Source organism: Cricetulus griseus, chromosome 2 (assembly GCF_003668045.3).
Source record: "Cricetulus griseus strain 17A/GY chromosome 2, alternate assembly CriGri-PICRH-1.0, whole genome shotgun sequence".
Taxonomy (NCBI): Eukaryota; Metazoa; Chordata; class Mammalia; order Rodentia; family Cricetidae; genus Cricetulus; species Cricetulus griseus.
In genome coordinates this window covers 203,054,438-203,067,625 of record NC_048595.1, presented here as the reverse complement: position 1 = coordinate 203,067,625, position 13,188 = coordinate 203,054,438, and the positions used below count along the sequence as shown (strand labels likewise).

The 13,188-nt window shown below is 41.5% G+C and overlaps 1 protein-coding gene across 1 annotated transcript in view; it reads left to right on the top strand.

Moving 5' to 3' along the window:
- Pkd2l2 (polycystin 2 like 2, transient receptor potential cation channel) overlaps positions 1 to 13,188 on the top strand; it is a 30,935-nt gene that overhangs the window by 4,266 nt on the left and 13,481 nt on the right. Inside the window, exons 4-6 of the mRNA XM_027400706.2 lie at positions 587 to 843; positions 2,927 to 3,148; positions 12,538 to 12,766. Coding sequence (XP_027256507.1) covers positions 587 to 843; positions 2,927 to 3,148; positions 12,538 to 12,766 — 708 coding nt within the window. The remainder of the gene's footprint in view (positions 1 to 586; positions 844 to 2,926; positions 3,149 to 12,537; positions 12,767 to 13,188) is intronic.

The following is a 13,188-nucleotide window of genomic DNA, read 5'->3' as shown; positions in this document are numbered from 1 at the left end:
TTTTCTGAGAGGGGAACTACCTGGTGAATTTGGGCAGCACCATCCACAGTCTGTGGTCAGATGAGATAAGAGGAGAGAATGAAGGAAACAGCTAGAGCTCTGGCATTCACTGGGCATCTCGGCCACCACGGTCTGAGCTGCCCTGTTCTGCCACACCCTTCCTGGTAAGGTAGACCGAAACTTAACTAAACAAATCTTGCCTCCCCTAAATGTTTAGGCCAGTATTCTGTCCTGGTGACAAGACAAACTTAGTAAGAAAGAGGACAAACGTGAGATAAGGTCCAAGTGGTCATAAGTCATCGGTCTAGTAGGAAAGGAGAAATATACAAGTCATCCTTCCTCTTTGTCTGTGTGGCCAGTGGCAAAGACAGCAAGAAATGGGGAGAGCCTCTCTGGACTTGAGATCACTTAGAAAGGAACAGGGACAGAGTGAGGAGTAGCCATCCCTGTGGTCTTTGCCAGCAGCACTTGTCATTGCCGTAAGTGGTGTCTCAGTCAATACTTAACACTCAGAATCAGGTGTGACTACAGACTGTTGCCATGAATGTGTCTTTTCTTCTCATGATACTTGCCTTTCTCTGTGAAGTTTGTGGAAGGGCCCCTCCTGGAAGGCTTGTACTGGGACTCGTGGTACAATAACCAGAAGTTGTACAATTTGAAGAACAGCAGCCGCATCTACTATGAGAACGTTCTTCTCGGAGTCCCAAGAGTGCGGCAGCTGAGAGTCCGCAACAACACTTGCAAGGTCTATTCCGCCTTTAAGTCACTGATAAGTGACTGTTATGGCAAATACACAACTGAAAATGAAGAAGTGTCTGATTTTGGCCTCAAAAATGATACAGAGTAAGCAATATGAAATTGGCAACTTTTTCTAGCAGGTACCTTTGTGTCTTTACAGAATTATCAATTATCTGAGTAATGGGAGCTACTGGTTGCCATGGTTCTCTCTGGAAACAGTATGGGAAGAAGTCTTGGCAATGGCAGTGCTTAGAATATGAGAGTGACCCTGTTTGATGAGGGGAGGGGGGCTGATGCGGTATATGAAATGTATAGTCATAATAGATGCGGGGTAAGACATCAGTCTGTCTGTGTGTGTGCATGCATGTGGGCCAGGTATCAACAAGAGGGGTCCTTCTAGGGATGGAGAGATGGCTCAGTGGTTAAGAGCACTGCAGAGGTCCTGAGTTCAATTCCCAGCAACCACATGGCGACTCGCAACCATTACAATCTGTAATGAGATCTAGTGCCCTCTTCTGGCATGCAGACACACATGAATACATAATAAATAAATCTTTTTTTAAAAAAAAAAAACATTTTTTAAAAAGGTGTCTTTGTAAATCACTCTCCACCTCACATTTTTGAGACAGGGTTTCTCACTGAAACTGGAGTTCATTGATTCTGTTAGGCTGATCAGCCAATGAGCTCCAGGGATCCAATGGTGTCCACCCGCTGAGCTCTGGGGTTACAGATTCATGCCCCAGCAGCTGGCTTTTATGCAGGTGCTGAGTTATTCTCTGCCACTTTCCTCCCTCCTCACTTCACCCAACTTAAGTGATGCCTGTGGTTCCAGTACTAATAGGGGTAGTTATGCTCTTAGTCATTGTATCTGATGCCTGCTGAAGATGCTGTCTCAGTTATTTTTCTATTGCTATGCTAAGATACCCAAATGGCTTACAGAAGTTTGATGGGGGCTTACAGTAGAAGTTCATGGCATTTATGGGGGGGATGTAGACCTGGGGCATATAGGCCCTACCACTATACTGAAATGTGAAAGCCCAAACCACTGGCACCACCTCCTCTAGACAAAGATGTTTCTGGTGCCGGTGCTGTTTACACTTTCTGTCCTGTGAAGATCATGGCTGGAGGATAGGGCCAACCCTTTTGTATTTAGTACTTATTACAGTTATTCAAATGTGTATAAAGATCTGTTTTTCTATTCACTATACTCTCTAGAAACAGCTATCCTTTGCTCTTTTACTTCTTTTGGGGAAGTACTTACTGTCTCTAAGGAACGCCCTCCTAGTGCTGTCATTTTATACTTGTGTGCATTTCCACGTGGCAGGTGATCTGTCACCATATCTCTCTTCCTCTTAGTCTCTCAGTCTTTGTTACACCTGATTGCTTTCAATCATTAGTCTGTAGTTTCATTACAGAGTTGTCTGTAGTTTCATTACAGAGTTGTCTTTCTTACGTAGCCTCCTCCAATCTCAGGATGAATTGCTTTATGTGTGTTGACTTAACTGTTTATATGAGTTTTGGGATTTATTTTATCTTATGTATGTATGTATGTATCTCCCAGGCCGGCTGAGTTTGGGGCATTCATGAGGCTTACATAATTTTTATAAATATAATAAATTCATAAGATACCTTTCAGATATGTTTGGGGAACTGAATAGGAGACTGAAAATGGGGAGTCAAGGCAGCCTTCTTTTGATTTTCTTGTATTGTAAGTTAATAGGCAGAAGGTTTAATTATAAATATGCTTTTTTTAAAAAAGGCCAGATGGTGGTGCACATCTTTAATCCCAGCACTCAGGAGTCAGAGGCAGGCAGATCTCTGAGTTCAAAGCCAGCCTGGTCTACAAAGGGAGTTCCCAGGGCATCCAGGACTATACAGAGAAACCCTGTCTCAGAAAACCAACCCCACCCTCCAGCCAAAAATTGTGTGTGGGGAGGGAGAAGGAAGGGAGAGAGTGTAACTGTGTAAATGCAGGCGTAGGCATAAATGTTCCACAAAACTTAGATGTAACTGTTGGATGTGTTTGTTGCCCATGATAAGCACTAAAATCCTAACTCGATTGTCATGGCTACTTTGAACTTTCTATCTCAGCTGTTTTTTGAAGCTACTTCTTTTAAATCAAAGCTTAAGTTCTTGAATGCTTTCCACCTGGGTTTCTCATTGCCCGTGTTCTTTTGATGTCTAACAGGTGGAAGTACTCGACTTCTCCTGCCAACGCCCCTTGGCACTGGGGATTTGTCGGTGTATACCGAGATGGAGGGTATATGTTCACATTATCAAAATCAAAATCTCACACCCAAACCAAACTCATTGACCTTCGACTCAACAGCTGGATCACAAGAGGGACCAGAGTTGTTTTTATTGATTTTTCCTTATACAATGCTAACATCAATCTATTTTGCATTGTCAGGTAAGTAGCTCAGAAGTTTTACCTTGGCAAACTGAATTTTAAAAAGACCAAAGCCTTCATTGGAGTTTGAAGTTTCTGCACACCTGTGCTGAGATTAAAGTCATAGCTTTAAGATAAATATGATGATCTCCTGCCAGTGGTGAAGAAGGGAATGAAGCAACGTCATGCTTATAGTTTCATTATTCAGGATATATTTAGGAACATGTGTCACATACAATGTGCTAGGTTTTATACTCTGTGTGCTCATGCACAGGTGTGCAGATCAGGACAGTTTGGGGGACTCTGTTTTCTCCTCCAGCAATGGGTTCTGGGAATCAAACTCAAGCAGTCAAGCTGTGTGACAAGTGCTTTGACCTATGGAGTCATCTTGCCACCAATACTTCAGTTTTATATGATGTGAGGGTATATAATCTTGCCATTTCTGTCATCCTGGAGTTATACACAGATCTGACATCATAAAGTCAAATTATTAAAATCTCTTGCTTTATGGGCAGGAGATAAGTCAGTTGGTAAAGTACTTGTCATTTGTCTTAAGGTTTCCATTGCTGTGATAAAAACACTAGGGGCAAAAACCAGCTTGGAGAGAAAGGGGTTTATCTGGCTTACACATAATGATCTTAGTCCATCATTGAGGCAGGAGCTGATGCAGAGACCATGGAAGGGTGCTGCTTACTGACTTGCTCCTCATGGCTTGCTCAACCTGCTTTCTTATAGCATCTAGGACCACCAGTCCAGGAGTGGCACCACCCACCATGGGCTGAGTCCTCCCAAAGGGCCAGCCTTAGGGAAGCATTATCTCTGCTGTGGTTCCTTCTTCTCAGTTAACTCTGGCTTGTGTCAAGTTGATAAACCAACAACAAAGAACCACTTTCCTTCCAGAAAGCCAGGATACTGTGCAAGCAGGAGGACCTGGTTGGGTCTTCAACACCTGTGTAAAAGCTGAATTCAGTGTTGGGCAGATGCTCTGAAGAGTAGCAAACAGTTCTTTCCATTACTGAGTCACCGCCTCTGAACCCAGGCCATGCAAATTGATAGAACTGAAGAGGTTCTGGAATCAAACACTAGGAAAGGAAGAGCACACAGTAATTGTACCCAGCTGAGAAGTGAATCTGCATTCCCCCAGTGATGGGATGAGCAGATAACTCAACACAGTCAATAACTAAGCACAAACCCTTTCTGTTTTGAAGGAGGCATGGGAAATAGCTGCTAGAGAAACAGTCACCAAAAGTCTCTGTGAGCAACCTTTTTCCCATAGATCTCATACTCACCAAATGTCTTATATTCACTATATCTTATAATCAACATTTATCCAAATAGTTTATATTTAAATATTTAAATATAAATATTTAAAATGTATGAAAATGTAATATACAAAAATATTAACCAACTACTAAACACAGCCAATGAGCACATATATTTCACTTTGTGACTCTTTTCTCTCATACCATTCACTGGTCCCGGTACTCCAGGTCATCTGGGTACTCCCGCCATCCCAGTACTCCCGCTCGGGGTAAAGTGGGAAATATAATCATTTCTGGGTCCCAAACAAGCTGGAAGCACTGGGGCAGCCAGCTTAAGTCACATGAAGAGCTCTTTGTAATGATCCTAAACCCAGGTTTCTTGTCTTAATTTTACACTTATGCCATTAAACATTGAGAAATCAGATTTTCACAACACACTCCCACATTTGCACACACTTAACCTCAGAGTATGAAGCCTTGCCCTCATCAGACTCATTCAGCCCCTTAACTTTGGACTCCAAAATCATGGTCCAAAACAAATCACTTTTCATTACAACAGACAACAAACCCAGCAGACTATGAAACTGTTAACTACCAAGTCCTATCAGTAATTGAATCAAAGATTATCATCAGCATTGCTTCTTTTTGTTTTGTTGTTTTTGTTGTGTTTTTTTTTTTTCAAGACAGTGTTTCTCTGTAGCTCTGGCTGTCCTGGAACTGGCTCTGTAGACCAGGCTGGCATAGAACTCAGAGATCTGCCTCTGCCTGAGTGCTGGGATTAAAGGCGTGCACCACCACTGCCTGACTCAGCATAGCTTCTTTTAAACTTTTTCTACTTTTGGGACCACTTTCTGCCCAAAAAATTCCACTGGGAACATGGGTATATAAAATATATATACAAATTAAACATTAGTGGTAATAAATCATAAACTATGTAACAATAGGTCTTTAATCCATCTGCCCAAGTCCTGCCACCACATGGGTGCTTTCCACCAGCCACTCAAGTTCCACCCGCCACCACGTTATGGTCCCAAGTTACACACACACAGACTTATATTAGGTACAAATGCTGCTTGGCCAATGACTAGGCTTTCTCATATGCTAACTCAGTCTTAAGTATCAACCATAAATAGTTATCTTATCCAATGCCAACAACAGGCGTCTTCTCTTGCTGGGATCACATGGCGGCTCCACAGCAGAGAGCAAGAGAACAACTTCCTTCTTGTCCTTGATTATATATGAGTCTGCCTGCTATGTCACCTGCTTGGATCACAACACTTCTTTACTACATTTCCCAAAATCCTCCTTGACTCCTAGTCCTGCCTAACTTGCTTCTTCACTGGCCAACAATACTTTATCAACCAATAAGATAAACATATACACAGAAGGACTTGCCCCATCATCTCCTCTTTTCTGTCTAAATAAAAAGGGTAAGTTATCTTTTATAACTGAAGAAAACTATAACCATAACTGTCTTCAACTCCATCAAAGACCACAGAAGGATAATATATAAACTCTAGAATTGACAGAGACCTCTTGCTACCTGGACAGTCACCCAAAGTTCCTCTGTAACATTGGGGCATCCATCATCAGCCCATAGGCCACAGTGTGTCTGGCACACTTCTCCATTTCAGCAGGAACCCTTCAGGACTGCTCATCTTGTTTTGTAAGTTCAGCAGTCACTTTCTTGTGGGTTCTGCATGTCCAATTTATACAGCAACAAACAGTACAGGCAAGAGCAATTTCTTGCCCAACTGGCTAATCTTGCCATGTTGAAGGCAAACTCTATAATGAGTTTCTTTGATTCCCATCCTCCTTTCTGACATAATTGGTGTACCAGAAGCAGTTGTGTATCACTGTCAAGAAAAACCCTAAACCATTTACATGCCATATATTCTGTAGGTCTTTGAAAGGTTTAAATATCTATCCATCTCAAATACATCTCTGTATATCTAGAAAACCTAACTAACCTAACTGTAGGTTGTGACTATTATAGGTGACTATATAATCTGTATTTAATTATGCATTACATTTTAAAAGATCTGCATAAACACAATACCTAAACAAGATGAGTCCTATACATATCACAAAATTGACCTTAAAATTGTATCAATAAATGAAAATCCATACTAATGCGAAGTATTCATTCCTATATCCTATTTCCCCTTTTTCCTTTAAAAAAAGATTGACTGTGATCATTACCATTTGTAACCAACCCCATTTAAATGAAAACATTTATAAACAATGTTTGGGAATTTGGGTGTCTTTCATTCCAGACTGCTTCCTGCTGGTTGGGGGCGATGTCCATACCATGGGGATCATGACAAAACACAGAAATCTGGTCGTAGTCATCTATGGCTACATCATTTCAGCTGTTTTGGATGTAGGATCAATTGGGTCATTGCTTCAGGGGGTCTTGCTGTGTACACGTTGAGAGAAAAAGCCAAGAAAAGACAAATGACAATCCCTAATCTTTCCTCTATTCTGTATTACATCAATTGGCTTCTTGATATAATACAGAAACTCTGAAGTCTATTTTAACAACATGCTTGGATTTTAGAGGAGGAAAGTCAAATCTAGCTCTAAAGCCAGCATTGATTTAATTGAATAGGGACTAGGAAATAGAGATAGTTCTCTGAGAGACAGCTGTAAAGTTAACCATATGGCTCATTCCTTTTGTTTGATGGTTATAGCTACCTTCTCAAGTATCGACCCATGCAGTGACCTTTGACTTCTGGAGATGAGTTGTCCTGTGAAAAAAAAATGCAAAACACTTCCCTTTCCTTTGGGAGGTTTCTATACAGTTTATGAGATATACCTTGGTATGTCACCTATCATTCTTCCTCATCAAGAGGTTTTCAACTCGAATCTTGGTTAACTTTGATGGTATCCAAATTTTTCCTTCTCCTGTGGAAACAAATTCGAAACCCCTTCCCCAATGTAACACGTCCCGATTTCCATACAGAGGTCAGTACATCTTTGAAGTATACCGGCTGATTCAATTCGGCAGTTTTTTCCATAATCCAGTGTCTTTCTGCAGCTGTTTGTCCTTTCTCATTAGCATTAAGAAAGTTAAAGTGTTAATAATGCATTATGTAGCCTATGTTTGGGGGGGGTGATTGTTCCCCCAGCCTGTTTGTGGAGTATTTCTTTTAGTGTTCTATTAGATCTCTCTACCTCTGCTTGTCCTAGGATTGTATGGTATACCGGTGACATGCTTTATGTTATAACATTTGAAAAACTGTTCCAATTTAGTGGAGACATATGCTGGAGCATTGTCGGTTTTTATTTGTGCAGGTATACCCATAACATCCATCACCTCTAACCGATGTGTTATAACAGAATTGGCCTTTTCTGGGCTAAGAGCAGTAACCCATTGAAACCCTAAAAATGTATCTATAGTATGATGCACATATTTTAAATTTCCAAATTCTGCAAAGTGAAAGACATCCATCTTCCCAACCTCATTTCTCCAAATGCCCTTAGGATTACAGCCTGCTGGCAATGGAGCTTGATTATAAAAGGAACAGGTAGGACAGTTTCTCACTATGTCCTTGGCTTGTTGACAAGTGATGGAGAAGTCCTTTTTCAAACCTTTATTATTTACATAATGTTTCTTATGAAATTCTGAAGCTTCTAGCATGCTTCCTATTAATAAACAATCAATTTCATCATTGCCTTATGCTAGTGGGTCTGGCAGACCCGTATGGGGACTGATATGTGTAATATATATAGGATTAGTTCTGTTTCCAATTATTTCCTGTAGTTATATAAACAGTGAAGTTAATTCTGTATTATCAGGAACGAATTCTGCAGTCTCAATGTGTAAAACAACTCTCTCTGCATATTGAGAATCAGTAACTATATTAAGAGGCTTTATAAAATTCATAAGTACCATGAGAATTGCATATAATTCTGCCTTCTGTACAGAGGTATATGGACTTTGAACTACTTTACTTATCTCTCCTTATTTATAACCTGCCTTATCTGATTTGTTGGCATCAGTGTAGAAGGTAAGAACTCCAGAAATAGGAGTTTGTCTTACAATACATGGAAGGATCCAGATTATTGTTTTTATAAATTTAATTCTGTCAGTTTTGGGATAATTGTTGCTAATTGTTCCCAAAAAGTCAGTAAGAGCTATCTGCCAGTATTCATTGTCCTTCCATAAGGAGGAAATTTCCTCATCAGTTAAAGGTACTATAATTTCTGCTGGATCTTTTGCAGTCAGTTGACGAAGTCTTAATTTGCCCTTTAGAATCAAATCAGAAATCTTTTCTATATATGTCTTTAACTTTTTATTCTGTTTATGTGGCAGAAATATCCACTCCAATATATCTTCTTTCTGCATGAGAATCCCAGAAGGGTATTCTCTGGATGGTAATATGACCAGAATACAGTCTAGATTAGGGTCTACACGATCTACATGTGCATCCAGTATTCTGCTTTCCACCCATTGTAATTCTTTTTCTGCCTCAGCAGATAATATTCATGGACTGTTAAGGTCCTTATCACATTTAAGGGCCATTTTTAAATGCTTTAAGTCATGTCCTTCCACACCAATAATCGTCTGTAGTTGAGAAATTTCCCCTAGCAGCTTCTAAAGACTATTAAGAGTTTGATAACTATCCCTTCCAATTTGTACCTTTTGAGGTCTGATTCTTTGTAAGTCTATCTTGTAACCTAAATAATTAATAGAATCTCCTCTTTGTATCTTTTCTGGGTCAATCTGTAACCCCCAACTAGGCAGAACTTCCTTCATCATTTCAAACATACGTTCCAATGTTTCCTTATTAGAATCTGATAAAAGAATGTCATCCATGTAATGGTAAAGAAGGGATTGTGGAAATTTCTTACAAATTATTTCCAAAGGTTGCTGTACAAAGTGCTGGCACCAAGTAGGACTCTTTAGCATTCCTTGTAGCAAAACCTTCCACTGGAATCTCTTAACTGGCTGTTAATTAATAGTTGGTATGGTAAACGCAAATTTTTCTCTATCATTTTCTTGTAATGGTATTGTGAAAAAACAATCTTTCAGATCAATGACTATGATCAGCCATCCCTTAGGAATCAAGGAAGGTAACAGCATTCCAGGCTGCAGAGAGCCCATTGGCTGAATTACCTTATTGATGGCTCTCAGATCTGTCAGCATTCTCCACTGACCTGACTTCTTTTTTATAACAAATAAGGAGAATTTCAAGGGCTGGTAGATTCTTCTATATGCCCAGCCTCTAGCTGTTCCTGTACTAACTTTTCTAAAGCCTCTAGCTTCTCAGAGGTCATAGCCCATTGTCCTACCCAGACAGGTTCATCTGTAAACCACTTTAAGGGTAGGGCCTTTGGTTCCTCTGAAGGTTTATCATTTGTACTTAGTTTCTGTACAGCCTGGATAGTTGGTAACTGTTTTCCATAGCGTCTTACCAATTTTTTTCTACCATCTAAAGATTGCATATAATTCGTATCTGATACTGGAGGAATATTAATCTGAGTATTCCATTGTTGTAACAGATCAGGACCCCAGAGATTTATTGCTATGTCTGTGACATATGGTTTTAGCCATCCTTTCTGTCCTTCTGGTCCAATGCAGACCACCGAGTTAACACTCTGTCAAATTCTAGATAGAGTTCCAATCCCTAAAAATTGTACATTCCCCTCTCTAAGAAGCCATCTCTGAGGCCAGGACTTTCGGGTAATAATAACTATGTCCTCTCCAATGTCCACCAAGCCAGTAATAACTTTATTATTAATTCTTACTTTCAACTGAGGCCGCTTATTAATAGGAATTTGCCAAAATATGCATTTATCATCTCCTGCAATTACATTTGATTCCTCATTACTAGCCAAACTACCATCTAGAGTAGTATCACTTTTTTCAATAGGCAATGTACCATCCTTCATATTGCACCTGTTCAGTTAAGACTGTACCTGAGACTCAGTGAATGAATAAAATAAGTCACTAGGGGAGCCATAAATGTCAGGAGTGAACTCATGTATGATCATGAAGTCACTTTTCCACCATGTTGATTGCATTTATATTAAGGGCATGCCCCAAGCCATGGCACATGTGTCAAGGACAGGGCAGTTTGTAGGAGTTCTCTTTCTACCATGTGTGGGCCAGAGGTTGAACTCAGATTGTCCGGCTTGGTGGCAAACCTGAGCCATCTTTCTAACTCATCACCGTGTTTCTGTCGTCAAGTTTCTATTGCTGTGATAAAAAGCTGTGACCAAAAGCAGATTGGGGAGGAAAGAGTTTACTTCGTCTTACACGTCCAACTGCAATTCATCATGAAGGGGAGCCCAAGCCGTCGCTGAGGCAGTGGCCGTGGAGGGTACTGATCCCTGGTGGGCACTCCTTGCTTTGCTCAGCCAGATGAAGAAAATGCCCTCCAGGCTTGCCTATCTCCTGATCTTACGGAGGCATTCTCTCAATTGAGGTTCCGTCCTCTCAGATGATTCTAGCTTGTGTTGCCTTGATGTAAAACTATCTAGCACATATACATTGACGATAACTCAGACTAATGTTGCTAATGTCACAATCTGTGACTTCCTTTAATTTAAGGGAAAATTCAGTTTGTATAAAGTTCAAAAGAAATTTCAGGGCCAACGAGAAGCACTGGGTGCCTGGGCTAATTTGTAAACCAAGGCTCAAATAAGGCTAAGGAGGGGAGGGCGTGGTTGGCTTCCTTTACTCTCGGAAGATGTGACTTAAGAATTGAGAGACCAGGAGTTCTGTTGGAAGATGCTTGCCGTCAGATGTCCCGTGTTAGCACTAGCCCCCTGCAGGTCTTACAAAGACATAATGCAGAGGGTGGCAAGATGAGTCAGGGAGTCAAGGCACTTGCCACCAGGGCTGACCACTGGAGTTCTGTCCCTGAGACCCACATGGTGGAAGGCAAGGAGAGAGTCTGGCAAGTTGTCCACCAACGTCCATTTGCACCAAGACATGATCACACTCACACTCGTTTATAAATGCAGAATGACTGGGTTTTGCCTTCTATAAAGGGCCTTCAAAACGCTAGAAGGGTTCCAGCTGAGGTTCTTTTCTGGACAAGTAGCTAAAGAAGCGTATGGGTCATGGATGGCATACTGAGGGCCCTCTGGGTCTCCACAGACTGACCGCCGTCACCAGCAAAGGGTCTCTTCCACACGGAGGCCCACTTGGTGGTTGGTACCCAGACGCTTGGTGACGTCACTGAGATTTCTGACTATGAAGTGAGAACCTCAAAAGAGCACACTGTAGTCCCAGGCTCTTTGCCTGTTTACATTTGACATTGTGGTGTTCACATGGCCTGGGAAGACAAAATGGCTAATGTGGGAATCCAGCAGAATTGCAAGCCTCCTCAGATAACAAGAAACCCACTGGCTTTGTCACTAAGAGCAATGACAGCGAAATCCAAAGGATAGAAAACACTTTAGTTCCCCTCAAATTTAGTGGGGGCTCAGCTGTTTGAACTTTGCATTGGCAATGCCCTGCCCTTAGTACAGGATGTGTGTCTGTGACTGCAGGCACCTGAGCCAACAAACTGGGGCTAAAGGCAAGTTTTGCTTGGGCAGAACTAGACCATAATGTGTTTGTCAAGCATGGGCTCCCTAAGCAACAGGCCTAAAGGAATCAGGGCAGCCCAGGGAAGTGGTGCTTATCTGCCCAGTTCTCCCTGGGTCTCAGTGCACTTGGGAGCCACCCCAAATGGAAGGATTTTAATTGAACTTGTAAGCCCAAGGAAATATTCAAAACAAAACAAAACAAAAAATGGTCTTACTCCATAGCCCAGACTGACTATCCTCCTGCTACTGCCTCTGGGTTTCTGAAACCTGTTCCTTTTTTAAAGAAAAATTTAAAATTTGATATGTGTGGGTGTTGCCTGCATGTGCACCATTGTGTGTGTGGTACCCGCAGAGGCCAGAGGAGGATGTCAGAGCTTCTGGAGTCAGAGTGAGTTGGGAGCCCACATGTAGAAGTGGGGAATTGAACCCAGGTCCTCTGGGAGAGCAGGAAGTGCTCTTAACTGCTGAGCCATCTCTTCAGCCCCCAAGGAAACACATTTTGTACAAAACCAGTGACTAGCATTGAGGTATATGTCATTATTGATTTAGAAGTTGCACAGCAACTTAAAAAATGGAAATGCTTATGCAAACTTCATTTTCTAGGCTGGTAGCAGAGTTCCCTGCGACAGGCGGGCTCCTCACCTCGTGGCAGTTCTACTCTGTGAAACTCCTCAGATATGTTACCCACTATGATTACTTCATTGCATCCTGTGAAATCATATTTTGTATTTTTCTGTTTGTCTTCATAACACAAGAACTGAGAAAGCTGAATGAGCTTAAGTCTGCCTATTTCAAAAGTATTTGGAACTGGCTAGAGATGCTACTTTTGGCGGTGAGTACATAGTCAAAGGTCTGATTTGAGGGGATCTCATCTGCACCTGCCAGCTGGAGACGTGTAAAACACAGGATTTTCTATTCATCCAAGACTTGTTTCAAAAGCTACAAGTATCAAATATAAAATGAACTGTCATAGGGCAGTCCTGGAGAGGGCCAGCAAGAGCCTAGAGGCTTCCATAAGAAATCTCTCTGTGTCTCTGTCTCTCTGTCTCTGTCTCTGTCTCTGTGTCTGTCTGTCTGTCTCTCTCTCTTCTCTCTCTCTCTCTCTCTCTCTCTCTCTCTCTCTCTCTCTCTCTCTCTCTCTCTCTCTCTCGATGTTGTAGTCCTGGCTGTCCCTGAATGTGCTATGTAGACTAAGGCTGGCCTTGAATTTACCGAGATCTGCCATGCTTCTGCCTCTTGGGTGCTGGAGTTGAA